The 26,729-nt window shown below is 34.8% G+C and overlaps 2 protein-coding genes across 2 annotated transcripts; both read right to left on the minus strand.

Moving 5' to 3' along the window:
- Nucleotides 1–11,277: 11,277 nt before the first annotated feature.
- LOC145060431 (uncharacterized) lies at nt 11,278–11,727 on the minus strand. The gene has a single exon (XM_079008099.1). It carries the CDS (start codon nt 11,725–11,727, stop codon nt 11,278–11,280), a length of 450 nt encoding a protein of 149 aa, XP_078864225.1.
- A 9,753-nt stretch (nt 11,728–21,480) lies between these two features.
- Nucleotides 21,481–25,464, minus strand: TSD2 (S-adenosyl-L-methionine-dependent methyltransferases superfamily protein). Its single transcript, XM_079005269.1, has 9 exons — nt 25,180–25,464; nt 24,106–24,813; nt 23,880–24,015; nt 23,569–23,809; nt 23,249–23,474; nt 22,916–23,091; nt 22,521–22,824; nt 22,190–22,328; nt 21,481–22,005 (listed from the first exon to the last, which is right to left on the minus strand). The coding sequence occupies exons 2-9, from the start codon at nt 24,807–24,809 to the stop codon at nt 21,841–21,843; spliced, it is 2,091 nt and encodes a 696-aa protein (XP_078861395.1). The 5' UTR covers nt 24,810–24,813; nt 25,180–25,464; the 3' UTR covers nt 21,481–21,840.
- Between the last annotated feature and the right edge of the window lie 1,265 nt (nt 25,465–26,729).

Below are 26,729 nucleotides of genomic sequence, written 5' to 3' on the forward strand. Positions count from 1 at the left end.
CATGATTTTCCCATGTGATGACCTATAATAAATGTGTCTATTTTGTATTTTTTTTCTTTTTTTTTTACTATGAATTGGCATCTGCATTATATCGAGCAAGAGAGCCATCTGCATTAAGTTTCTTTTTAAACAACCAAATACGATTAACAACATTAGCATTTTGAGGCCGTGGTACAAGTACCCAAGTTCCATTAGAAATAAGTGCATCATATTCGTCTTGCATGGCATTACGCCAGTTAGGGTCTTGGAAAGCTTCAGAATAGTTTCTAGGAAGAGGGGAGGGATTAGAAACTATGTCGGTATGAAGATTGAGACGGTCAATGGGTTTATGAATACCAAGTCTAGCACGAGTGGTCATAGGATGAGTACTATAAGGACCCGACACGGTGGAGCGGTTATGATTTAAAGGAAATGAAGGGGCAGCTGGAGTTGCAGCAATGGAGGAAAGGGGAGCTGTCGGAGCAGCAACGTCGACAGGGATGTTTAGGTCGACAAAGACAGTGGTGTTGTCGGTGGAGGTGTCACCGACAGGAGACGGAATAGGGGGAGATGAAGGAGAATGGAAAGTGATGGTGGGATCATTAAAGAAATTGCAGGAGTCAGATATATATTAAGAAAATCATAAGTGGGGGATAGTCCGGGGTCATTGAGTCGAATGGAAAATGGTTTCATCAAAGGTGACATGTCGTGAGATGATTATTTGTTTAGAATGAAGATTGAGACAACGAAAACCTTTGTGATTGGAGGGATACCCGAGAAAGATACATGGGACTGACCGATGCTCAAGTTTATTGATTGTATTAAGGTGAGGATAGCACAGGCACCCGAACACTCGAAGATGAGAGTAGGACGGGTGTTTGTTGAAGAGTCTGTGAAATGGTGTGTCATTGTGGAGAGATGTGGATGGAAGGATATTCAATAGATGATCGGACATATGGAGAGCTTCCACCCAATAAGTGGGGGGAAGATGAGCTTGGAAAAGAAGTGTAAGGATCATATTATTTAAAGTACGAATCATACACTCATATTTCCCATTTTGTGGGAAGTGTATGGACATGTGAAACGAATGTGTATGTCATTGGTGTCACAAAGTTGATGAAAGAGAGAGTTGTCATATTCTTTTCCGTTGTCACATTGAAATGTTTGAATATCAATGTTGAATTGATTTTTGACATACGCACGAAAATGAAGAAATTTGGAGAACACATCCGATTTCAGTCTAAGAGGGTACACCCACACAAAATGAGAAAATTGGTCAAGAAAAATAACATAATATTTTATTCCACTATGACTTTGTAAAGGTGAAGTCCATACATCCGAATGAATAACTTGAAAAGGAAATAAAGCATGAGTTTTAGATAACGAGAAAGATAAACGAGTGTGCTTGCCAAGTTGACACGCATGACAAAGAAATGACGAATCAATTTTATTACAGGAAATGGAATTGCTAGAAATTAATTGTTTCAGAACAGGTTGACTAGGATGACCGAGTCTTTGATGCCACAATGATGAGCTAAGACTGAGAAAGACTTGAGGACTCGGTTTGGTGACTGGGTAAAGATCTCCAGTGCTATCACATCGAAGGAGGGTGCGTTTGGTGAGAAAATCCTTCACAGAAAAATCAAACTCGTCAAATTCTATAGAACATTTATTATCACGAGTAAATTGACGAACATAAACAAGATTTTTAATAGTTTGGGGAGTGATAAGAACATTTTTTAAAATAAGGGTGCGAAAAGGGTTTAAAGCAAGAATAGAGTGAGAAATTTTGGTGACAGGAATACGAGACCCATTGCCGACTAAAACTGATATATTTGAATCAATGCACTTATTTTTAAAGGACTTGAGATTACCTGAATCGGCATGAAGATGAGCGGTTGCCCCGGTATCCATATACCAATCTGCATTGTTTAGGTCTTGAAGAGTCATAGTGTTAAATGTTTGCGGTAAAGTGGTCGGTTGATCCATATTATTCGGGTATTGAAACCATTGCCAGCTGTTGGGCTGATTATTGGGCTGCTGAGACATGGAGAAAAGAGCTTGTTGATAGGCTAAATTCGAATTGGGCCATTGGTGTTGAGAATTTGAGTAATGACTATTGGGCCATGGGAATTGTTGAATTGGTGGAGAAGGCAGCAGCCCACAATGCCGTTGTTGACCTTGAATTTGCGACGACATCATACAGGGAGAATATCCCCCCAATTTTGACCGCGAGCAAATCCTCCGCCTTCAGATCGTCCCTGCCTGCCGCCACCTCTCCTGCCGTTCCGACCTCCCTTGCCGCCACCACACTGATTCTGTGACAACCCAAAATTTCTATCTTGTACAACTATTCAATTCAATCAAAGTAAGAATCGTTTCTGCTATTTTTTTAGCATTGTTTAAGGTTTGTTTGAGTGTTCTAAGCCTAGTACATTCAAGGTTTGGGTTTAGGGATGAGTTATCTTAAGTTCATCTAGTTGCATTCAAGCCAAACACTCCTTCAAGAGGAGTGTACGGTCGTACACTCAAAGTGGTCGTGAACTCATGCCCATATATTAGTTATGCCTTCATTTCTCTTCATTTCTTACACTTCCAAGTCAAGAAAGTCAATTCTCTCTCAACTATCATCAAGCTTTTCACCTTGATCTTCAAAAATGTAAGCATTCCTTCCATTGATTAGTTGATACATAGCTTTATCTAGTGAAGATCCATGATTTCATCCATGAAATTATCTCTTTTGGTTAGATCTTCAAGTATTCATCACTTTCACCAAGAACACCTACTAGTTCTTGGGCCGTGAACTCCATAGGAACCTTCAAAAGTGTGAGTATCTCTTCCATCTTCTAGTTAAGCTTGAGAAACACTCTATTTCTAGCCTTGAATCATTATCTAATGCAAGAACACCAAGGGTGTATGGTCGTACACCACTCATATGGTCGTAAACCCTTGTTTAGTGCATGTTTTGGTCGTACACCACTCATATGGTCGTAAACCCTTGTTTAGTGCATGTTTTGGCCTCAAACTCATCTTATGTCCCAACATTGGATCTTGAACAGTTAATGGTTACTAGATAGGGATGTAAAACACCTCCCTTGCATGTTCTTCAATGAGTGTACGACTGTACACTCCATGAACGTACACCATATTGGCCGTACACCACATTGGTCGTACACCACATTGGTCGTACACATCTTGGCTGTACACACCATAGTGTGGCCGTAAACCCCTTTGATGCAATCATATGTGATTGTAACACTTCAATCTAAGTGTTTCCTAGTTCCTAAGGTGGTTTCCTTGCATAATTAGTTGTATAAACGCTAATTATATCCATATATCTATCATTATATGCTTAATAGGATCCGTTTGTGCTCGAGGCTTCACTTGACACTAGCATCTTATATCGAACTTACATTTGTATCACTCACTACAAGTGAGTTCCTACCCCTTAACTTATCTTTTAAATGATTTTATGGGGCCGGGGGGGAGGGGGGGGGGGTGGGGGAGGGGAATACAAGTAGAAACATTATAGTTATTATATCAATCACATGTGATTAATAACTATCAAACAAGTGGATTTCTTATACTTCAAATTGTTTTATCAAGCAAACTATTTCAAAACATTTTATAAACTAACATCAAGTCATCAATAACCATTCAGATGGTTAAAACCCTTTTATATGCTAAACTCTTTATTAAACTCTTTTTAAACTTATATATTGTCAAAATCATGTCTATATAGATATAGTTATATAAGTAAGGTTGAAAGGGCTTAGGACTGATAACTCACTTTATTTCCTGTTCCTTGTTTGGCTGTGGACTTAGGGTATCCGGTTGTTTGTCCGAGTGTCGTTTGAATCTTAGTTATTTATTATGTATATATGTATAGATATAAAAGTTCTTACATCAGTTCAGCATCTTTGGGTAGCAAAGGTGTACAAACATACTCAGTCATTCAAACAACATTACTAATAAACTATAATAGGTATAGTTTAGGGAATTACTACTCACTATTTCTAGTACAATGAAACATACAAGAGTAAGTTCATTCTAGTGTCAATACAAACATACTATAATGAGAAACATAAAGAACATACTACGATGAGAAACTAAGAGAGCATACACTACACTATACAAAGAGAACATACTATACACTAGAACAGAGAGAACATACTATACAAACACTAGAATACTATAACATTAATGTGAGCCACTAATTCATGGCATGGCAATTTACTGTTGTGTCACATTTTGCAACCAGAGTCTCCTGGAGGGAGAGCGTGAATTTGTGTATAGATCTATACGGGATTGACCATCCTACACCTTGTGGCTAGCTACAGTGGGACCTGCAGGTCTACGGGTGACGAATGTCATACCATTTTCGACATCTTTGATCATCGTGTTATACTAGTCAATCAAGTATGGTTACAACCTCATCACATTTACCTTAATTAAACAAACTGGTTTAAGGTAGTTAGTACATTGGTAGTTACTTGTTTACAATACTACAATACATCTTTATTTTCTCATTGCATTCACATTGTGATCTTCTCACATAAACGGTAATGTAAACTATATTTTGGTAATGATAGTCATACTTAGGAAAAACCTTCACTTTTACAAAAAAAAAAAAAAAACAAACATACAGACCAGTCGGGTCTTGGTAGAAGACTGCATTTCATAATAAACTAGAAGATATAGGATTTTCTAGGATGTGACATTCCCAAAATCACGGCCAGAAAAGACCGATTTTCATTTATGCTTTTAAAATAATTTCAGAGTAAATCCTTTTGATTTGAAAGAGTTGCGGAATTTGTTCCCAAAAACAAAGTATGATAAAATAATATTTACCAAAGCATTTCATCAAGAAATGTATTTTCATTATATAATCAAAACTCAGGATGTCATGTTCCGATACAGACCATAAAGCATAAACGATAACATTACAAGTCATTCAACAAATATATACATATACAAACTTGTAAACAAAACAACTTGATGATTCATACATCTTATGCCCTTGCGCCACTTCCTGTAATACAAATAAACTGAGTGGGTTAGGCTTGGGAGCCTGGTGAGCTTATAGGGTTTTCAACCCATAATAAATAATTATATTTAATTCCACCAACCAACAATAACCCAATTACCCATTCCCGTTATTCTCACTTTACGTCCCTAAAACAACTAACACAAGGGACCTAGCCTTAGAATATTTCATCGGGGTGACAACACATGCATTTGGGGGTTTCCCGACAATATATGTCAAATAAGGCAACCATGAGGGGGATGGAGTACAGCGAATGAACACCCAAGTTCATTAACACCTACAGGTGGCGAACCTGTTAGCGTTCCAAATGATTGTCTAGAAAAGTTTGTAGTCGTCATCTAAACTCCGCTAGATGACTGAATCAAAAACAACATTGAGGCCTCTCATATGTTTATCACACAACTATCTACCCATGTTCTACCCGACATATTAGTAGATAAAAATATATATTTTTATACATAGTTTAAAACCTGTATAGCATTCTCATTCAATACATATTCCAAACAACAAATGAAACACATACACATAACACGTATTTCATAGAGAATAAATCATATCTATGAGATAGAAGAAAGTGAATATATATTCACGCATATAACAACAAAATATACACATAACACGTATTTCGTATAAAATACTTCATAATTATGCGTTAGAAGAAAGTAACTACACACTCACTTGATCAAAAGATGATCGGACAGCACTGCGGCTTGTAGAAGTAGTATTCTTCGGCAGAGCTGTAAGATCTTCACAAAAACCGGGCTCCTCGAGGGTAGAGCTTCGGCTCGGGAATTGCACTTCTCGGGATCTTTGGGGCTTCAGGACTTGCTTCGGGGCTCGGGAATAATACCGGGGATTCAGGGTATAAATGGCACGCAAATCGAGGCAAAAACTAGAGAGAAAGTAAGAATTTGGCAAAAGAATTAGGCTGCCCTCGCATGCCCTTTTATAGGAGGTTGAGGCCTCGCATTACGCTGAGCGTAATGCCCTTACGCGGGGCGTACTCCTCCGGAATCGTCACTGCTTACGTATCCGAAGAACTCGAGTGCGAGGGTCGTCATGCTTCGTTGTATGCTGGGCGTAGTTCGGATCAGTCCGGTGACTCCCCTTCGGATAATATCGGATTTATTAATTAAATTTATATTTTAATTATTTAATAAACTTCAAAAATTCATATCTTCTTCATACGAACTCCGTTTTCGACGTTCTTTATATCCACGCATATGTGAGACTACGCTTTATAACTTTCATTTAGACTTCGTCGGCTAATTTCGAATTTATTTTTATTATATTATTTTAGTAGGTCGGGACAGGAAAACCCCGTTATAAATTCATAACTTCTTCATCCGATGTCCGTTTTCGCCTATCTTTTTATCGTTTCACTACAATTAAAGAGATCTTCGATTCTCGTTTAGATTGTTTTGGCTAAAAACCGCTCGATCTCAAATCGAGTATTCGGGCTGCATATTGCTAAGTCGAAACTTCGAAAAATCATAACTTCCTCATACGAAGTCAGATTTGGGCGTTCTTTTTATGCACGCTCTCGGTTTAACGAACTCTACGACTTTCGTTTAGATTACTAAGGCTAAATATCGCTCTATCGTAAATTTCACTTTTTACGTCATTCAACGTTGTCGGTTCTGTTGTGAAACTTCGACGGGTCATAACTTCTTCGTTATAACTCGGATTTTGGCATTCTTTATATATTCGGAAACCCCGTTCCAACTACTACAACATTATACATAGATATCAGCTTTGTCTAACATTTTATTTTGACACTTATTTTTATTCTTAATTACATTAAGACACACAATTAATCACAAAACACATAATACACTTCTATTATCTCAAAACGGGTTACAAAGGTTAACCTAGACTATTACATCAATAATAATGCCTAGCCTGGAAACGCGGGCGTCACAGTTAGTACATTGGTAGTTACTTGTTTGCAATACTACAGTACATCTTTATTTTCTCATTGCATTCACATTGTGATCTTCTCACATAAACGGTAATGTAAACTATATTTTGGTAATGATAGTCATACTTAGGAAAAACCTTCACTTTTACAAAAAAAAAAACAAACATACAGACCAGTCGGGTCTTGGTAGAAGACTGCATTTCATAATAAACTAGAAGATATAGGATTTTTGTAACATCCGGAATTTTAGGTATTATATTTATTCATTTTATTTTGAGTTTTGTGGAAGAACTCGGCGAGTTGGTGCGTAGACTCGCCGAGTAGAGACGCGATTTCTCACCCGGAATAATGACCGGACTCGACGAGTCGCATTGGTGGACTTGGCGAGTCTGCGTTGTTTAATGAAACCCTAATTTCTCGGGTTTGGGGCCTATTTAAAGGGCCTTATGGCCGTCATTTGTGCTCACCAGTCCCCAGAGCGAAACCCTAGTGAGCTTGAGCGTTTGGAGTGAGAGAAGGAGCCATTGTTGACCTTGGAGGTGTTATCTAGCAAGGGAAAGGAAGCTATAGCCAAGGGGAAACAAGGGGATCAACTTCCTGAAGATCTGAGGTCCAGAACATCACGTTTGAGGTACTATTTTCGAACCATTTTCTGTTAAGGTGATGTTCATGTTGATTTAGAGCTTATTGAGCCCTTTTGTTGCTAGATCTAGTGCTTCCTTGGTCCCTTAAGCGAGTTAGGTTCTGGATCTGGACCCTTGAAGGTCCAGAGTGTCCCTTTGTCCAAGATTTTTATGAATCCATGGAGGTTTTGGTTTGGGATCTTTGTGCTTGAGGTCAAAACACCATTTATGAGTCATTAGGTGTGTTATGAGCACCAAGACATGAACTTTACGTGATAAATAAGCTTGGAAGGACTGGATCTATGAGTTAGTGGAGCAGATCTGACCTCAGAAGGTCGTTTGGGGTTGTGCATGGAATGCACTCGCCGAGTCCATTTCCAGACTCGACGAGTTGGTGCGGGTTGTTCAGTGATTTCGAACCAGGGGTTGAGTAACCGAGTCGGGTGAGTGACTCGGTGAGTCGGAAGGAACTCAAAGGAATCAGGTCCCCATAGAGACTCGGCGAGTCCATGCCAAACTCGGCGAGTTGAGTTGACCGTTGACCATTGACCAGAGTTGACCGATGTTGACTTGATAAGGTTAGTCAACCTTAGTTAGAAAAGTGTTAATTAGAGATGTATTGTGTTATAGGAGGACTATAGCTCGGGAGATCGATCACTAGTGATTTCAGGGATTTGCGAGTTACCGAGATACGCAAGGTGAGTCTTCTCACTATACCTTACCTTGAGTAGGTAATCAGAGTTATTGACAGAGTATTTGTATGCTATATGTATGTTATGTGTTGTATTGCATTATTTCTATGTGATTTATGTTGTGCATGTTTATAGAGTTGGAACCGGAAGGTTCACAGAGTTAGAACCAAAGGGTTCACAGAGTAGGGTCCACGGACCCATAGAGTTATATCCTCGAGTGGCTAATATGTGCTATGTGTGGTATTTTGGGGAACTCACTAAGCTTTGTGCTTACAGTGTTTGGTGTTATTTGTTTCAGGTACTAGTGAGGATCGCGGGAAGGCGCCGGCCTGATCAGTACGCACACGGGATTTTTATGTTATGAGATCTTGGGATTTTTATATGCTACTAATTCGAGTTTCAAACAATGATGTTTTTATGAATATTGAATGAATTGTGTTTTGTATAAAATGCGAAAAATTGTTTTGAAATTTACGGTGTTACAATTTTCTAGGAGATACAAAAATTACATCAAACTCTTACAAACATTTACAAACACTTTCATACAAAACAATGACACTAAAATACTTATGAACTCACCAGCTTAAATGTTGATCTACTCTTTCAAAATAACTTGTATTCTCAAGTCACCAGTAGACAGGTACACTGGACTAGGTTTTGAGAAGACGGAGCTTATACAAGACTCGTCTTTATTTTGATTATTCATTTTTGGTGTCTTACAAACTATACACAGAACACACTTGTATTAAATTATATTATTAATGAAATGGATGATGTTGTTGCTTGTTTACTATTTTGCATTGTTGTGATAATGTACATGACGTCCCACGCCCCAAAACGTTTCCGTCGTTCCAGTTTTGGGGTGTGACAGATTCCGACCACCACCTCTACCGCCGAAGTTGTTAAATCGAGAATGAGAGGGGCAATTTTGGTGCTCGGTGGTGAGAATGGTTGGTGAAGATGCACTGTCTTAATGTGAGGCTTGAACGTGATGGGAATGATCTTTTGCCATGGACCGTTCTTCAAGGGTTAACATGGAGCGCATCTCAAGGAAAGTGGGAAACGGTTTTTGATGTCGAATGGTGGTGACGACATGGGCAAATTTCTGAGATAAACCATTGATGGCATAAATAACGAGGTTTCTTTCGGGTACCGAGGATCCAATATTAGCAAGAAGATCAGAGATGGACTTCATACGTGTACATTATTCCATAGAACGAAGTTCATCATCTAATTCCATGGATTTAGTCTCTTTATTCTCGTGAAACAGGTCTTCAATAGTCTTCTAAACATCTGTTGCAGTGGCGTTGGGTTTGAGAGTAGATTGGAGAACTGATTAAGTAACTATTCCATATAGCCACTGTTTTACAATATTGTCCACTGTTTCCCATTCTGGATCATCTTCAATTTTAGTAGACCCATCAAGATGACCATATACTTTGTATCCAATGCAGTGAGTTTTGAAAAGCTCTTTCTAGGAATCATAATTCAAGCGATCGAGATCGAGAAGAAGGGGGACATAAGACTTGATATTGGTTATCCCGTAGATTTTATCGTTGGGACTAGGTTTGGGATTAGAAGACTCTCCGGTCATTGTGACGAAGAAGAAGAGAGAAGATGAAGAACAGAGGTGAAAGGTGAGAAGAATACCACCACATGTATGGATCGGCTAGGGTTAGAGGGTAGAATAGTCTGATACAATATTAGAGTGAATATTTTCCCATGAATTGGCATTGAGCCTCTCACGTATATTAATACCACAATAATACAAAAGGGCTACAAATAAGAGTAATGGGCTAAATACAATGTTGGACAGCCCAACCAAATACAAACTAAATATAAAATATATACATACCAGATATACGTCTAACATTTTTGTTGAAAATAAATTAGAAAAAATGTAAATTATAGTCATTTTCTCTTAAAAAACAAAACAATATTTTATTTATTAATCTAATTTACATAAGATGCAGTCTTCTTAACACATAAATATCATCCCTTATGTGTTATGCTGACGTGGAGTAAGGAGACATGAACTACCCAACATCACTTTTTTAACAAGTATTTTTCATAAAAATGCATTTAATATCAATAAATATATTTTATTTATTTTTTCCCTAAAATCCTTTATAAATACCATAAAATTTATAACAATTTACTTCCTTTTTACACAACATTTCACTCTATATTTCATACATATTCAAAGCTTTTTAGAGACATATTATTATTCATCTTCTTCAAATGATGACATCTGTCCAGTTAGTACCGAACATTATCCATCAAATAGAGCAAAATTTGGTTTAAATAACAAGAATGGAAACAAAAAATAGAGATCGTGAAGTTTCGCACAAACCTTTGGTCCACCTTTACTTTTCTGAAATTGTGCATATGACGCTAAGGATTTCAAAATGCGGTTCAGTTTGAATAAACGACTATTCCTACATATAGATAACAACTTGGAACATGAGTACAATTTCTATAGGTTCAAATGGGATGCTAGTTGTAAAAGTGGTTGCAAGCTACTACAAAAGTGTATGGTCTCAATTCAGCTTATGGCACGCAACAACTTAGGCACTTAACAAATCCATTATATTTTCTATTATTCTAAGTTTTGCTACCAAAGTTTCAATCACTTTGTCATTTTTGGTCCTTCTTCAGCTTTTGCAAAGTTTTGCCACAAAAGTTTCAACATTTAACCATTTTTGGTCCTCCTTAACTTTTTACTACATTATTTGTGGAGTTGACACTTTTGGTCTCCCAACTTCGATATTATCTACTGTTAGCCCCAAAGGAAGGGCCAGTCAATTGATTTTCAATGCCCGGGGCGAGATTCTAAATTATGCCTTTATTTAATTAAAAAAATAGCAAAAATGAAATAAATTTTATAGTCAAACGAAAACAAGGTTACACAAACAAAAGCATACATAAAATTTATCGAAAACGATGCCTCCTTGCATTTTTTGAAGCAAAAACATCTATTATTTTATCATAATCAAGACTTCGTAGGAATTGACTTTAAATACTCAAAATTGCTAATCCATTTAATCTTTCTTGAGTCATGGTACTCCGAAGATATGATTTCAATAACTTCAATTTCAAAAAACTTCTTTCCGCGGAAGCAACCGTGACCGGTACCGTCAACAAAATCCTATATGCCACCAACACATTGGGAAACATGTCCATTTCCTTTGCAAACTCCATAATTTGAATGGCTGTCCAAGGATGTTCACCTTTGTATGCTTCATCCGGCAACATTTCCTGCAAAACTTGTAACTCAATAAATAAATCTTTTCCATCAATATCAAGGTCCTCACCATTTGTCAAACTAGTTTCAAGTTTCTTACAACATTTTTTTAATTCATCATCAAATAAAGATTTGAACTTTAAACCAACAAACAAAAATCCAAAAATAGATTCAAAATGTTGTATTTGCTCAAATCTACTTCTGAATTGATTTAGAGCCATATCTACTATAACAACAAAATAATCAGTTCTAAAATTTTCTTGAGAAAATTGTTGTTCTCTTTCGGTATTTGGAATTTCATCAAATTGTTTTTTTCTACTATAAACACGTTTGATAGGAAATTTTGGTTCAACTCCAATTTTTCTGCTATTTCTTTAGCCTTATTAATAGCAGAGTCAAACCCATTTTCCCTATATTTTTCAAAATAATTAACTAATCCCTCTAAGTTTTTTATTGCAACATCAAGAATCATATCTTTGGATTGTAATTTTTTACTTACCAAATTAATTCTATATAAAATTTCATGTCATATCACTAAACTTAAAATAAATTCAAAATTAGAAAATTCACCATTTACTAGTGATTCCGCATCTCTACAAACCTTACCATCATCACTCACTTGAGCTAATTTTATTAATGCTTCTTTTATTTGAAAAAATTGAGTTTTTATTGCTTTAACACTTTCAATGTGACTTTCCCAACGAGTAGTAAATAATGATTTTAGGGTTAATTCATCAACATGATCAAGTAAAACACTCCATCTATGTGTGGAGCTAGAAAAAACATTATATATTGTTTGACACATACTAAAAAAAGTTTTAGCTTTATGACAAGAATTTGCCATATCCCACAAAACTAAGTTTAAACTATGACATCCACAAGGCATATAAAAAGCTATTGAGTTTATATCAAGTAATCTTTTTTGTACACCTTGATGTTTGTCTTTCATATTTGCTCCATTATCATATCCTTGTCCTCGGATACAACTTATATCCAAGTCAAGAGATTTTAAAGCATTTTGTAACACATTAAAAAGTCCTAAACCAGATGTATCTTCTACAATTAAAAACTCTAAAAAAAACTCTTCAACTTTTATTGGAACACTTGTAACATCAACACATCTAATAATTAAAGTCATTTGTTCTTTACGACTTGCATCCGGAGTGCAATCTAGAATTATCGAAAAATATTTTGAATTTTTTATTTTTCTAATAATTTCATTTTTTACTTCGGATGCCAACATTTCAATTAATTCATTTTGAATTTTATGACTAAGGTAATGAAAATGACTTTTTTTATCTTGAATAAGTTGAAAATGATGTTTCATTACGGGATCAAACTCAACAATCATTTGAAGTACACCTAAAAAGTTACCATTAGATTTCTCATATATTTTTTCATTAGTTCCACGAAAAGTCAAGTTATATTTAGCTAAACATTTTACAAGAGCAATAATTCTTATCAAAACTTCATTCCAATGTTGAGTATCTTTTTTTATTCTTTCTTGTAACTCTTTATCAATTGTTTCATTTTTCCTTAACCTAAGTCGTGTTTGTGTCCATGCTTTTAAATTAATCATGTGTTCAGAACTATTTTCATGTTCATTCAATTATTCACTAAGATGTTTCCAATTATTAATTCCTTCGGTTGCCAAATTACTTCTAGATCGAGTTGTTTTAAATAACTTACAACAAAAACAAAACACTTTATCAAGTTCTTTCGAATAAACCAACCACTTTCTATCATAAGAGTCACCATTTCTTAATTTACGAACAAAAAATTCACAAGAAAAATGTCTACCTAGTACATCTTTTGGAAAAAATTTGTTATTTTCAATTTCCCTAGTAGGCCATTTTTCTACAAGCAAATCTTTCATTTTTAAATCTAACTTATCCGATACTCTTGGATCAAAAATATTAATATCACTAGATTTATCAACAACATCATTATTTTCAAGATCATTAAAAATTTCAATAGGTTCATTAGAAGTTTCAATTGGACCTTTAGAATTATCAACAAAATCATTAGTTTCAACATCATTAGAATTTTCGTCATTATTTTCACTTCTAAAAAAATACTTATTTAAAGATCCTTGTAATTTATTAGTAGGATCTTGTTCTCTTTGTTTTCTTTTTCTATTTTGAGCACCAGATGTTGTTTTCTAGGAAACATATTTAAACTTTAAAAAAAAAATTAAAAGTCAAAATGTAGTAACAACAAAGAAAGATACAACCTGAAGTTACTTAGCAATCCGTATCCACAACTTGAAGTTATCAATCCGTATCCACAACCTAAACAAAAAAAAAAAAAAGAAATAGTATCCTTTAGATTTTCAGAAATTCATCTAACAGTAACAGCATATTATTCAAAAATAAAAAAACACATAATTTTTTCAATTTCATATAACAAATTATTTAGAATTCAGAAAACCATATCATTATTCAAAAAAAAAATACAACAGTTTATATAAAAACAATTACAACTTTAGAGTAGTAGAAGAAAATAGAAAAAAAAAAGTTTATATAGAAAACCATATCATTATTAAAAAAAAAATACAACAGTTTATATAAAAAAAAATACAACAGTTTATATAAAAACAATAGTTTATCAGAAAAATCAAAATACGAATACACATATCAGATTTCAGATTATATAAAAACAATAAAAGTTATTTTGATCATAAATTAGAACAATTACAAGAAATAGAAAAAAAGAATTACCTAGAAAATTAATGAAGCTTAGACTGTTTAGTGTAGTTCACGATGAACAAGACTATAAGTCTGCAACTTGATCGAAATTTCACTTCCCTAGGCAGTAAGATATATAAGAAAACTGAAATTTCATAAATTTTAACCAAGAATCACTATTAGATTTTCGAAATTTAAGTAGGTTATGCAAGAAATTTGAAATAATAGATAAAACTTACTGGATTATTAGGACTTCAGGAGGAAAAAGTCAATCAACCCCAATTTGGCACCTTTGAATCTTCACTTTAACACAACAATTTACTGCAATAGATAAACTGTGACAACCCGAAATTTATTCCGTCACTTTTAACCTCTTTCCGTTAATAAGCCTCGTTTTGTTTAACTGTCCGTTAACTTTTGGACTGGTTAATTAATTTGGGACTTTTTAAATGACTTTATGAGGGTTGAAATAAATTAGAAACACCACAATTTTTCCCTTGAAAAATTGTAGTTTCAACCAAGTCAAAATACGACCACTAAATCCGGTGCGACCAAAAGTCCCGTTTAACGGCAGTATCGGGTAGATTTCCACTGAGCCCCAACTCAAACCCCTATATAAGGGGGAGTGGACTTCATTTCCACCCTTTTCACTCTCTCTCTACACTCTCTCTCTACAACTTATTTTCGAGCCTCAAACGAGTAAGCCATCTACCCTAACTTGTTGTATAGCCTAACTAACATGCAAATTCGTGTTTAAGGAATCAAATAGGTGCAAGAGTAGGTGTTTACGGCCCAAGAACACTCTTGGACCGTGAAGACCCCTAAATGGGGTTTTTAAGCCCCAAAACCCCTCCAAATTGCCCCTAAGGCTTAGATATGACTTGTAGACTTACACATTCGGACTTATAACACCTTGAACTAGACTTTTGGGGAGTAAACTTGAGTTTACTGCCCAAGAACTTGCTTGGGCCATAACTCCCCTTCATGGGGAGTCAACTCAAAATCAAGTGTTAGAAATGCCCTCAAATACCTCCTATGGCCTTGGAAAAATGTCTAGAAGCAATCCCATAGATGTAAAGGCTTTAAAACTTCAATTAATCCAAGGAAATAAGAGTTTACGACCATAAACCCCCCTAGGAAAGGTCCATGGGCCATAAACTCCTAAAAGGTACCCAAATGATGCCCTAAACTCCCCATTTGACTTGGAAAAATGCATAGGATTTTATTCTCTATCATTTAAGTCCTTAAAACACCAAAAGTATATACACATAGGAGCTTACGGCCGTAAACTCCTCAAATGGTCCCTTTGTTGCCCTAAATCCACACAAGTGCCTTATATTTGGACTTAGCATAATTCTACAAGGGATATAAGACACTTTGGCATCCTAGAACATCCTCACCATGAGTTTACGGCCGTAAACTCATGAGAGTTAGTCCTAGGGCCGTGAACTCTATAAAGAGTTTACTCTTGGAGAGTAAACTCCCTATTTAAGCCATACACACCCTTAAATGTTACCCGGGACACTCCAAACACTTAACCAAAGTGTTTTCCGCACTTTAGGATGCGCATACTTGTTTAATTAGTATTATATGTACTAATTGTATGTAAACATATGTCATCATATGTTAATAGGTCACTAAGTGTGTTCAAGTCTTTACTTGACACCGAGCACCCAACCAGCACCTTCGTCGGATCCACTTACATAAGGTGAGTTCATACCCCTGAATGAACCTTTTAAATGTTTTTACATGTTTTTATGGGGGGAATACAAGTTAAACATGCCTGTTATCATATCAATCACATTTGATTGATAACCCGCATGCACAAGGATTTATTACACCGTCAACTGTTTTGCCAAGTATGATACTGCAAATGGTTTTCCAAAACAACTTTACTTGTTCAAATCTTTACTTATATTGTTCTATCAAAATGTGTTTATGAAAGGTTTTCAAAGGATTTCTAAAGGTTTTCAAACTTATTTTACAAAAGAATACCAATTCGTGATTTTCTCAAATATAAAGGTTTTCCAAAGTTCATCAAAGTTTTCTTCCATGTTTTTATACTCCTACTTTGTTAGATACTACTGCTTCGTTATACTTCCACTTAGTTAATGCTACTACTTCGTAACGCTTTTACTTCGTAATATGCTCCTACTTATTAACGCTACTACTTCACAATATACTTCTACTTCACAATATACTTCTACTTATTAACGCTTCTACTTCATGATACGCTTCTACTTCACGATACGCTTCTGCTCGCTAACACTTCAACTTCGTTAAATGCTTCTACTTAGTTAAATGTACGCCTGTGCTTGTATAGTTATATAAATAATGTTTAAAGGACTTAGGAAGGCTAATTCGCCCTATTTCCTTTTCTTCGTTGAGATGTGGTCTGTTGGGATCGGATATCCGTCTGAAGGTCGTTTAATCATTAATTATATATTATGTATACATGTATAGACATAGAGGTTTACACCGATCAGTTCACTTCCCTTGGGTAGCAAGGGCATCCTCCCACTCGTCACTCATAGATCAGAGACACTAGTAACTATTATAGGAATAGTTAGGAGACTTTCTCTCTCTCTCTCTCTCTCTCTCTATATATATATATATATATATATATATATATATATATATATATATATATATATATATATATATATCTTACTTTAGAATGTGACACACTATTTCCCACTACGGCGCTTCATTGCGCCAACGCCGTGTAACCAGAGTCTCTGGGTAGGAGAGCGAACATCATGTGTATAGATCTATACGGGACTGACACTCCCACACCCTGACTACTAGCTACAGTCCGTGCCGGTAAGGCCCATGGGTGACATGAAGCCACTACTACTACTGCCACTACCTCTACGCGTGACCTGGAGGGTCATCAAATACTCTATAGTCGATCAGCATGGTTACATACGAGTTCACATTCACTCTTTGTTTTAGACCTTGCTAGACGTATCATTCATTTGATATTGTCTGGGGTCTGTATTCACTGTTTTTAGACCTTGCTAGACATACCATTCAGTTGATACTATATGGGGTCTGTTTTCACTGTTTTTAAACCTTGCTAGACATATCTTTCATTTGATACCGTCTGGGGTCTGTGTCTCCCTTTTGTTAGACTGAGCCAGGCGTGTCGTTCATTCGACACTCTCCTGGAGTCTATGATTTCTTTGCCTTAGTCAGCAGTATCTTCTGCTGAGGCATATGATATTTTCCCTTAGTCCTTTTACTAGTAATATTCTCCTAATTTCCATAAAATCAAACACCATATTTTGGTAATGATAGTGTTTAAGGGAAAATTACTTTTTACAACATAACTTTGTCGGGTCTTGGTAGAAGACTACTTTTATTTAAGAAAATATAGGATTTTCTGGAAATGACTCTAATACACTATAGACTCTAAAACTACTACTTTTATAAAGTTATTTTGAACTTATACAAATGACACTAAATACTTATGAACTCTCCAGCATTTGTAAAAATGCTGATACTCGCTTTCAAATAACTTGTATTCTCAGGTCAGCATTAGACAGGTACATCCCAGGCGCTTTTGGTGAAGACCGTTTAGTACCAAGCTGCACTTATACTATTACTTGTATTACTTTGATGTTTCTATGTACTGTAAACCATGTAAAACTATTACTATTAATGCAATGGTTGTTGTACTTTGATTACTATACTGCATATGTTGTGATACTTGACATGACGTCATCCACCACAGAACGTTTCCGCCGTTCCGGTTTTGGGGTGTGACATAAACTATTACAGCTTTAGGGTAGTAGAGGTGAGAGGTCGATTCAGAAAGAAAGAACATAGGAGAAGCTAACGAGAGAAAGGGCGAGAGAAGGCTGCCTGAAAGTTGAAGTGGAGAAGAAAGGCAGAGAGCGATGACTTACTTGTGAGCGATCGATATAGCCAAGGGTGTAACGGTCCTCTCCATTCTCCAGAAGGGACGCCTGATGCCTCGTGTTCTTCATCTTTGGCGTGTGTTTTAGATCGAAGAAGAATTGAAGAATGAAGAGTCGATATGCTTCTGTCGGTTGGCGCTAATCAGTAATTAGGTCTCCATCGGCTGTTGCCACTTGCCCGCCTCCTGCCCCTTATGTCTTCACATTTTACTAAACTAACCAAAGCCCAATATACAATACACTATAACAGGCTTTAAATTGATGCCCCACTACACCTTGATGCCCTGGGCCGTGGCCCAGCTCGCCCTGGGCTTGGGCCGGCACTTCCCAAAGGGTTTAAGAGTTTTCCACTTTTGGTCACCGACCTTTACCAAATGTAACACCTTAAGTTTTTGTCATATTAGTTTGTAAAGTTGCCGCTTTTGGTCCACCCCTCTAATACACAATCTTATTTTCCTCAAATAACTATATATATATATATATATATATATATATATATATATATATATATATATATATATATATATAAAGTTTTGTGACAAATGTTTCAACACTTTGCCACTTTTGGTCCCTCCTCAAATTTTTACCACATTAGTTTATGGAGTTGGCACTTTTGGTTCCTTAGCTTCGATATTCTCTACTGCTAGCCACAAAGGGTTCAAGAGTTTCCTACTTTTGGTCTCTATTATTTACCAAATGTGACACCTCAAGTTTTTGTCATATTAGTTTGTGGGGTTGCCACTTTTGGTTCCCTACATTCAATATTCTACTATACGGTGTTATTTTCCTCAAATAACAACATATATATTTAATTACCAATGATAGCAATAGATATCAAATAAAGTATTTGTAGCACTATGTAAGAACGATGCTACTATACGTAAAAATAAACCTTTCAAAGTACGATACCCTAATTGGAAAAAATGTTTTAAATAAAAATGCTGACCCGAGGCGAAGCCCAAGTTCTTTTACTAGTTTGTATTAAATCGTGCAAAACGATAAGAATTTTTATATGTTATTTTTATTAACATATAATTTCTTAACATGGGGGGAGTTGAGAGGAGCAAAGTGGGCAGCTGCACATGACTTAATTTTTTATTATATATTTTTATTTTAAAAATAAAAACTTATAATAAGAATTAAAAGATTTTTTTATGGTTCGTTCTAGATCTTTAAGAATATTTACTCAGGACCGACGATATTTCTTAAGGCCCCATTTCTTGATATTTTAACTAATCTAGACATCTAGTTATCCAATATCCACTGCCCAAATGGTTTAAAATAAAAGTGCATGTACGGCTTACTCACATGCGATATTGTACAAAGTTAAACCCGTGGACCACTTTTATCGTTTATGTCACACTAATGTCACAAATGCTTATTTTTTGGCATAATGCTACGTATTTCGTATTTAATAATGTTACTTTATTGATTTTATATAAACATTTACTTTCATATATTTAATAATATGTGATGTATATCAAATATTAAAGGGTTAACACTGTTTTATGGAAAATAAATTATTTTATTGTATTTAAATAGTCAACAAATCTTCTAGTTTACAAAATGAGAACCCAAAACAAAAAAGTAATCAAAATTCACTCTCTGATTAATGGAAAAACTGACTCAAAACCAATGTTTACAATCTATTCTCATAATCATAAACTCGATTATAGATAGGTATGTATAGACTAACAAACCAACTTGTATTAGACTAGGAAACTTATGACCAACTTGTCATAAACTAAACTTTCCATAAATTAGATTGTTTGGTCTCCAAGTCCTCATCGACTTAGGATTCCAACAATCACCCCCGAATCTCTAAGTCCTTCTAGAGAATTCTTCAACCCCGATCAACATCCTATTATCTCTTTTCACCACCCCGACCTCTTTATCAAGCTTGTTCTAAGAGCAACTTTCTACCTAACAACAAGACTAGGTCACGACTACATTTACCGTCTTCCATCACCCGCAAAATGAACTGAATCAAAGCCACCCGCTTTGACGTCTTCTCGTCCGTTTATTTTGCGCCTCTAGTTGGTCTCTCTCTACCTTAGAACCAGTCCGATCAAGAAAAACCGAGGTTGCTGTTGAGATGCTTCAACTCGTAATCAAAAACAATCCACACCCCCTTAAAACGAACTCGGTTCCCACTGCTTTTGCCCCGCAGCGAAAGGCTACGGTATTCTTGAAACCGACTCTCAAACCGGCACCGTCTTCACCTCGCTCTGATACCAATTCTAGTTTACAAAATGAGAACGCAAAACAAAAAAGTAATCAAAATTCACTCTTTGATTAATGGAAAAACTGACTCAAAACCAATGTTTACAATCTATTCTCATAATCATAAACTCGATTATAGATAGGTATATATAGACTAACAAACCAACTTGTATTAGACTAGGAAACTTATGACCAACTTGTCATAAACTAAACTTTCCATAAATTAGATTGTTTGGTCTCCAAGTCCTCATCGACTTAGGATTCCAACAAATCTAACTTATTAAATAAAAATCTAATGAACTTGTTTTTTTGAATTATATCTTTTTCAATTTATATTTTATCTTAGATTTTAATGTTTGTTAGGAATTTTATTTTTTTTTACAAAATTGCCCCAAAGTTCTTTTTTTACAAATTTACTTTTTTTTTTTTCAGTTTTTCTCTAAACATTTTATGGCTTTTTTTGTAACTTTTTATAGCCATTTTAAACTTATGTTACAACTATTTTAAGTATTATTTTATATTCTTACAAGTGTTTTTTTGAAACTTTTTATATATTTTTAACATGTTTTTACAGCCTGTTTAACCATGTAATTTGAATTTAAATTTATATTTAAACTATGTAATTTTTTTGTGCATAATATAAAATAAAAACGTATGTAATTCGAATGGTACGGCGTGATTCACAATTTCACATGCATATGTACAAAGTTGAACCCACTGGACCACTTTTATCGTTTATGTCACATTATTGTCCTAAATACTTATTTTTTGTCATAATGTTATGTATTTAATAATCAATGTTAATTTACTCACTTGATTTTATATCAACGTTTATTCTCATATACTTAATAAACTGTGATGTATACCAAATATCAATAAATACATTCAAAATCTAATTCTCTTTTCCTTTTATTTATTTGAACTTTGTAAAAAGTTTTTCATAAATAAATATTACATATATGAACATGACTTCCTGGTCTACATATAAATTTATTCTCATCTAACTTCATTTAAATATATTTTTAAGAAATAAGTGTTTTTATATTAAAATGATTTGAAATTTCTTTCATTAAAAGAAAACTATAAGGTATTAAGTTATTAAGTTATATATAGCATTAATATCAAAATATGGTCAAGAAAATCAAACACAACAACCATAAGATTCTCTTCATCATCTAATCCCTTGTGTATATATATAAATAATAACATGAATGCCAACTTGTGCTTATTTCTATATATATAACCCAAATTCATAATGTGATTTCTATATTTTATAAAACACAACCAAACAAAAAAAAAGTGTAAAACTCCCCACCTATAATCTTCATGTAATTACATTTCTCCCATGCTCGCCTTACAGCTCCCACAGGTATTCGTTTAGGGTTTAGGGTTTAGGGTTCACAGCTTTCAGCCGAACCCTCTTTCTCTTTTACTTTCTCATTCTTTAAAAAACTTCAACTTTTGTCCCATAAAATATCCAAAAATCAAGAATCCAAACACTTCACGAAGGATTTGATCGTCTCTTTATAAACGGTTTTTGGCAAACAAGCAATTTTTCATCACTATTGCTTTCAATTTCCACAACCCGTGCTTCCCATTTTAGCCTTGCGGTAACCATTCTTGCGGTTTCGATTAAAGAAGTTGTGTCCCGCAGTATCACCCAACCCTGAATAAATAAATGATGTTTAAAAAATATATGATAATCTGATAACCCTAACCCTAATTTGATTTGTACATCACTACACTTTTAGTCCATGAGTTTTAACGCTTTTATCGATTCCTTTAGGGACTAGAACCAAGAAAATGCTAAACCGAGGGACCAAAAGTGTAAATTTGATATTAACAAATACCTCAGGTCGGAGTATCCGGTCTATCTCAAAGAATATATCCATCATACTGCAACGATGATGCTTTTCACTTTCAAGCGATAAAAGACCTTCCGCATGAACCAAATCATAAGTTCTTGGATACGTTGGAAATGCTTCACACCTACATAAACAATTCGATTCAATTTTTATCTGTTTGATTCAGTACAACTTGTTCTGTCATGTCATGTCATATGCTGCTGAGTCAGATTGACTATGACATAAAGTAGGTTAAACGTAGTACAACCTGATATGTCATGTCATGTCATATACTGTGTAATTAATGATGAGATGGGAGAAACGAGTGGAAGGGTACCAGTCATGTAACACGCCAAGGAAGCCGCGGTCGAGGATAAGGGGGAGGTTGTTGGGGGCAGTGGTGGGGACCACGTTCATGACCCATACGGATTTGCGTGCGTCGAGTAGCGCGGAATTAAAACCACCGAAATGCGCGTTCATGTCAAGTACGTTTCTCACCATGTTGTAAGGTGGGGACGGGTCTTCAATCCCGGGTCTTTTTGGATGGTCTGAAAATATAAGTGGAGATAGCAGAGACCAATAGTTTCTTATTGCTAAATTCCAATTCACATCGTCTTCATAAAGATCATCCGAAAGTACACCTAATATTTAAAAAAAAAATTAATGAAATAAGCCAACCATTATTAATGCAAGAAATAACAACGTAAATACACAAATAAAGAGAAGAAATACCATGGATAGCGAGTTCCTTGGTGTTTAATCTTGCTCTAGAAGGCCAATTTGGTCTTTTCTCAATTGGAATCCAACGGTGGCTATGAGTTCCTCCAATGCATGCCTCGAGTTGATGATAATATGGAGATTCAACATCATGGCCCACTTTGCAGATCAATGGACCCGATCCATGGTTCCTATTAAATAACAAGTCGTATATAATGAGATAAAGATCACTTACTTTTTTTTCTTTTTGACTTAATACAAAAAGAACGATTTAACAAAGAGTCTTTCCGAATTAAGTGTTTGACTTTATATAAAGTTATGTAGTAATAGTGAAGTAGTGTTTATTACCTAGAAGCATAACAATCTTTATTACTCGGTTTCTTCCATACAACCGTTTTGTCTTGTTGTGATAACAAATCCCAACAAAGATCTTTAGCAAAATTACGCACAAAATCCCATTTTTTTAAATTATCTTTATTTCGAGTGGAAATTGGGGTGTTGGCAATTGGTGAAGTCCAAACAAAGTATCCTCCAGGCCTAAGAACTCGATCCACTTCAATCAAATGTAAACCATCTGTGCCAAATTTTAAAAAAAAGTAAAACTTTTTTCTAATTATTTCGACATTAAATAATCATAAAATTATAATTTGAGTTGACCAAAATGATACCTTTATGATTCCAGTCAACCCCATCCCAAGCACTGTGTACCATGTCGAATGACAGGGACGGAAATGGTAATTTCTTTGAAGTAAAGGAAGCAACCAAAGCAGGAAGACCTCTTTCAAGAGTTATTTCCACTTGACTCCCTGAAGATTCATAATTTGCTATACACATGGTTAAAAGTTGCTTTGGAAATAGATGTGCCCCTAGGCTACCAAAACCACAACCTATATCCAATATTGTCCTCACCTGAAAAAAAAAATTAAAAATCAAAAAAAGAAAGATACCCTTTATTTCAAGAAAAGATTTTTTCACTTACACCAGCATGAACAAGGTAAGATTCATTTCTTAAACCAATCATTTCTGCAATTTGATGAGAGTAATCTTCGATACTATCATCAACCATGGAAGATGCAAAACTAAATGAGATTTGATCTTCATCTAACAACATCATCCTGATATTAACACAACAAATAATAAGAAACTGAATCAATAATCTTTAAAGTTTTTTGATTAGTAAAGACTTTTTTGAATTTTGAACTCACCTTTTGGTCAAACTTCCAGATGAAAGTACTTGTTGTGCATTTATTTTAACATTATCAATCCAAATAACATCTCTTCCAGTAGGCCATCTGTGAGGAATCTTGTAAGCAGGAGGGGCAAGAACTAAACAATTCTGTTTTGATGTGGGTCCACAATGGCGATCATTTTCATGTCCCATGGTCAAACCAAAGTCAAGGTTTTCTGTGGTATTGAAACAGGGTATGTAGTTTTCTGATTCTAGAGGACAGAATTCAGATTCTTTAACACCAGAAGTACCAAGTGAAAGCTCTCCAATGTCCCATAAGTCTGATACAAGCTGTTCTTGAAGCCTTCTATATCCATGGAAACTGTGACCTCTAGAAGAAGTTGTGAGAGATATTGTCCACCAAAAGGATCCAGTAAGGGCAAGAATTATGATCATAAATAAACTCAACTTAAGCAAAAACAAAGTTAGTTTGTAGCGGTTTCTTGAAGTTACAGGGCTGTATGGATCAGGAACAATATAGCCATTTGTGGGAATAGATTGTTTTGATGATGAATTAATCGAATAAAAGAACTGAAATGGATTCCTTGAAGGGGATAAATGATTCTTATGTAAATCTTCATTCTCTGTTTTGACTTTCATTTGAGAATCTTTCATGAAGTCTTGAATGTCCTCTGGTAATTTTCCCCCACCAGAAATACCTCTATGGAGTGGCCTAGACATTCTCCTGCATTCAAAACATACAAAATCCCTAAATTTCAAAACAAACAAAAAGAAAAAGGTAATGGAAATAAAGATAGGATGCACAGTGTAAGATCTGTTCATATAATCAACTCCACTAGATCCATAACAGCATATTAGCGTACCCATTAAACATAAGTACTTGAGTTTAAACAGAAGATAGTGACACCAAGTAAAATTCACTCTCATGAAGGTGATCACCAAAACCCCAAATTGAAAAAAAAAAAAAAGGAATCAGATTTGATGTTATATAACATCATACATAAGCGGCAAGTTCATTAAAAGCATATAGAGAAAAGAAGATGAACTAGTTCCGAATTGGATGACAAAAACTAAAAATAGAAAATATTACCTTGATTAGATGCAGAAAATTCAACAAAAATCCGGAAATTCAGCCAGTTATTGTGCAATCTTCCATCATTTCATGTTGCACACTCCCACTTATATATTTTTTTTCTCCTATCACCGATTTTGCAGAACCTTGATTTGATTTAGAGAATAAGGTGGTATATGAGCTTGAGAATCGCCCCAATCACGAGAAACGTCGCTCGTGAATGCTACTCAGTACTCACTTGAACTAGATACTAGAGAGAGAGAGAGAGAGAGAGAGAGAGAGAGAGATGAGAGAGGGCATGTAGATATATATATATATATATATATATATATATATATATATATATATAATATATACAGCTTATTTGTATGTATATGTAGATGCATACACATACACACTGAAACACGCAATGGAGAATGGCAGATTATCGATGTGTGAAAAGAGATGGATAAATATGCAATTAAACGCGGAAATAAAATTCTCTCTCACACACGTACACACAGACAAAACGCATTAATGGAGTGGTGCTTATCTAGCTGTAATTTTGGTAATTAATTATAAACAGTAGGTTAATGAATAAGATTCATCTCAGATTAACTACAATAGGTAATTAATTAACTATTGAAACTTAAATTCATAGTTTAATCGCAAAAGAGAGAGAGAAAATCGATAGCGATTCCATTGAAGAGTGAAGACTTGCTTACATTACAGATATGTCATATGTCACAATCTCGTACTATTAAAAATAATAATAATAATGAATATGGGATCAGCTGCACTGTGTGCATAACCGAGTGTAGAATTAGATTTACCTCGAACCACCGTCCGCCATCGTCACTATGTCGACCTGCCGCCGGAATTACCGGCGAATGTGTACACAATATTATAGTCATATATGTAGGTGAAGAGAGAGAAAGTGAATGTGAGCTTCCGATTTCAAGCTTTACACCGGCATTGAAGGATGAATGCAACTATACAAGGAGGGTCTCCACCACATGAATTAAACCCTAGAAATTTCAGATTGAAAATTGATTTGGGGTAAAAAATTTAAATTGTACGTTCCTGAATCTGGTACCTGTGCTTCATGTCCCAAATCTTGAGAATCCCTTTTTTCAGCTTTTTATTTTTACTGTTTCTAATATCTATTTATAGAATTTTTTTTTTTTTTCATAAACAATTATATTTTTAATATTTTATCTAAAAAATTATTTTCTTTTATTTTTAATCACATTTTAAGAAAAATCATTGATAATTATCAATGTTTAAGAAAAAAATATTGTCGACTTGTTATAGTTTTTATTAGAAATTCATCATTAAATATTGAATATTGTGTTTCAATAAACTTTGAATCTATTTTCAATAAATCACTAAATTATGTATATATTTTCAGAAAAAAAAATCATTTTAATTTAAAGAAAAATTATATAGTTGGTCTCTGTAAAGCATGTCCTAAGAAATTTTGCATACAAGGGGTCCTTTTTACAATGAACACAGATGGTCTTTTGGACAAATATCCTTAAAAACTAATGTTAAGTATATGTAAATAACCAAAATACCGTTTATAAATA

Source organism: Lactuca serriola, chromosome 6 (assembly GCF_051521515.1).
Source record: "Lactuca serriola cultivar US96UC23 chromosome 6, Lser_US96UC23_V15, whole genome shotgun sequence".
NCBI lineage: Eukaryota > Viridiplantae > Streptophyta > Magnoliopsida > Asterales > Asteraceae > Lactuca > Lactuca serriola.

What these genes read in the sequence shown, in the direction of transcription:
- TSD2 (XM_079005269.1), bottom strand. Translation starts at nt 24,809, where the DNA reads ATGTCTAGGCCACTCCATAGAGGTATTTCTGGTGGGGGAAAATTACCA. An exon ending in AAAGATTGTTATGCTTCTAG is followed by an intron (nt 23,092 to 23,248) that starts GTAATAAACACT and finishes GTTATTTAATAG; the next exon opens with GAACCATGGATCGGGTCCAT. An exon ending in ACCGGATACTCCGACCTGAG is followed by an intron (nt 22,006 to 22,189) that starts GTATTTGTTAAT and finishes TTATTTATTCAG; the next exon opens with GGTTGGGTGATACTGCGGGA.
- LOC145060431 (XM_079008099.1), bottom strand. Translation starts at nt 11,727, where the DNA reads ATGGCTCTAAATCAATTCAGAAGTAGATTTGAGCAAATACAACATTTT.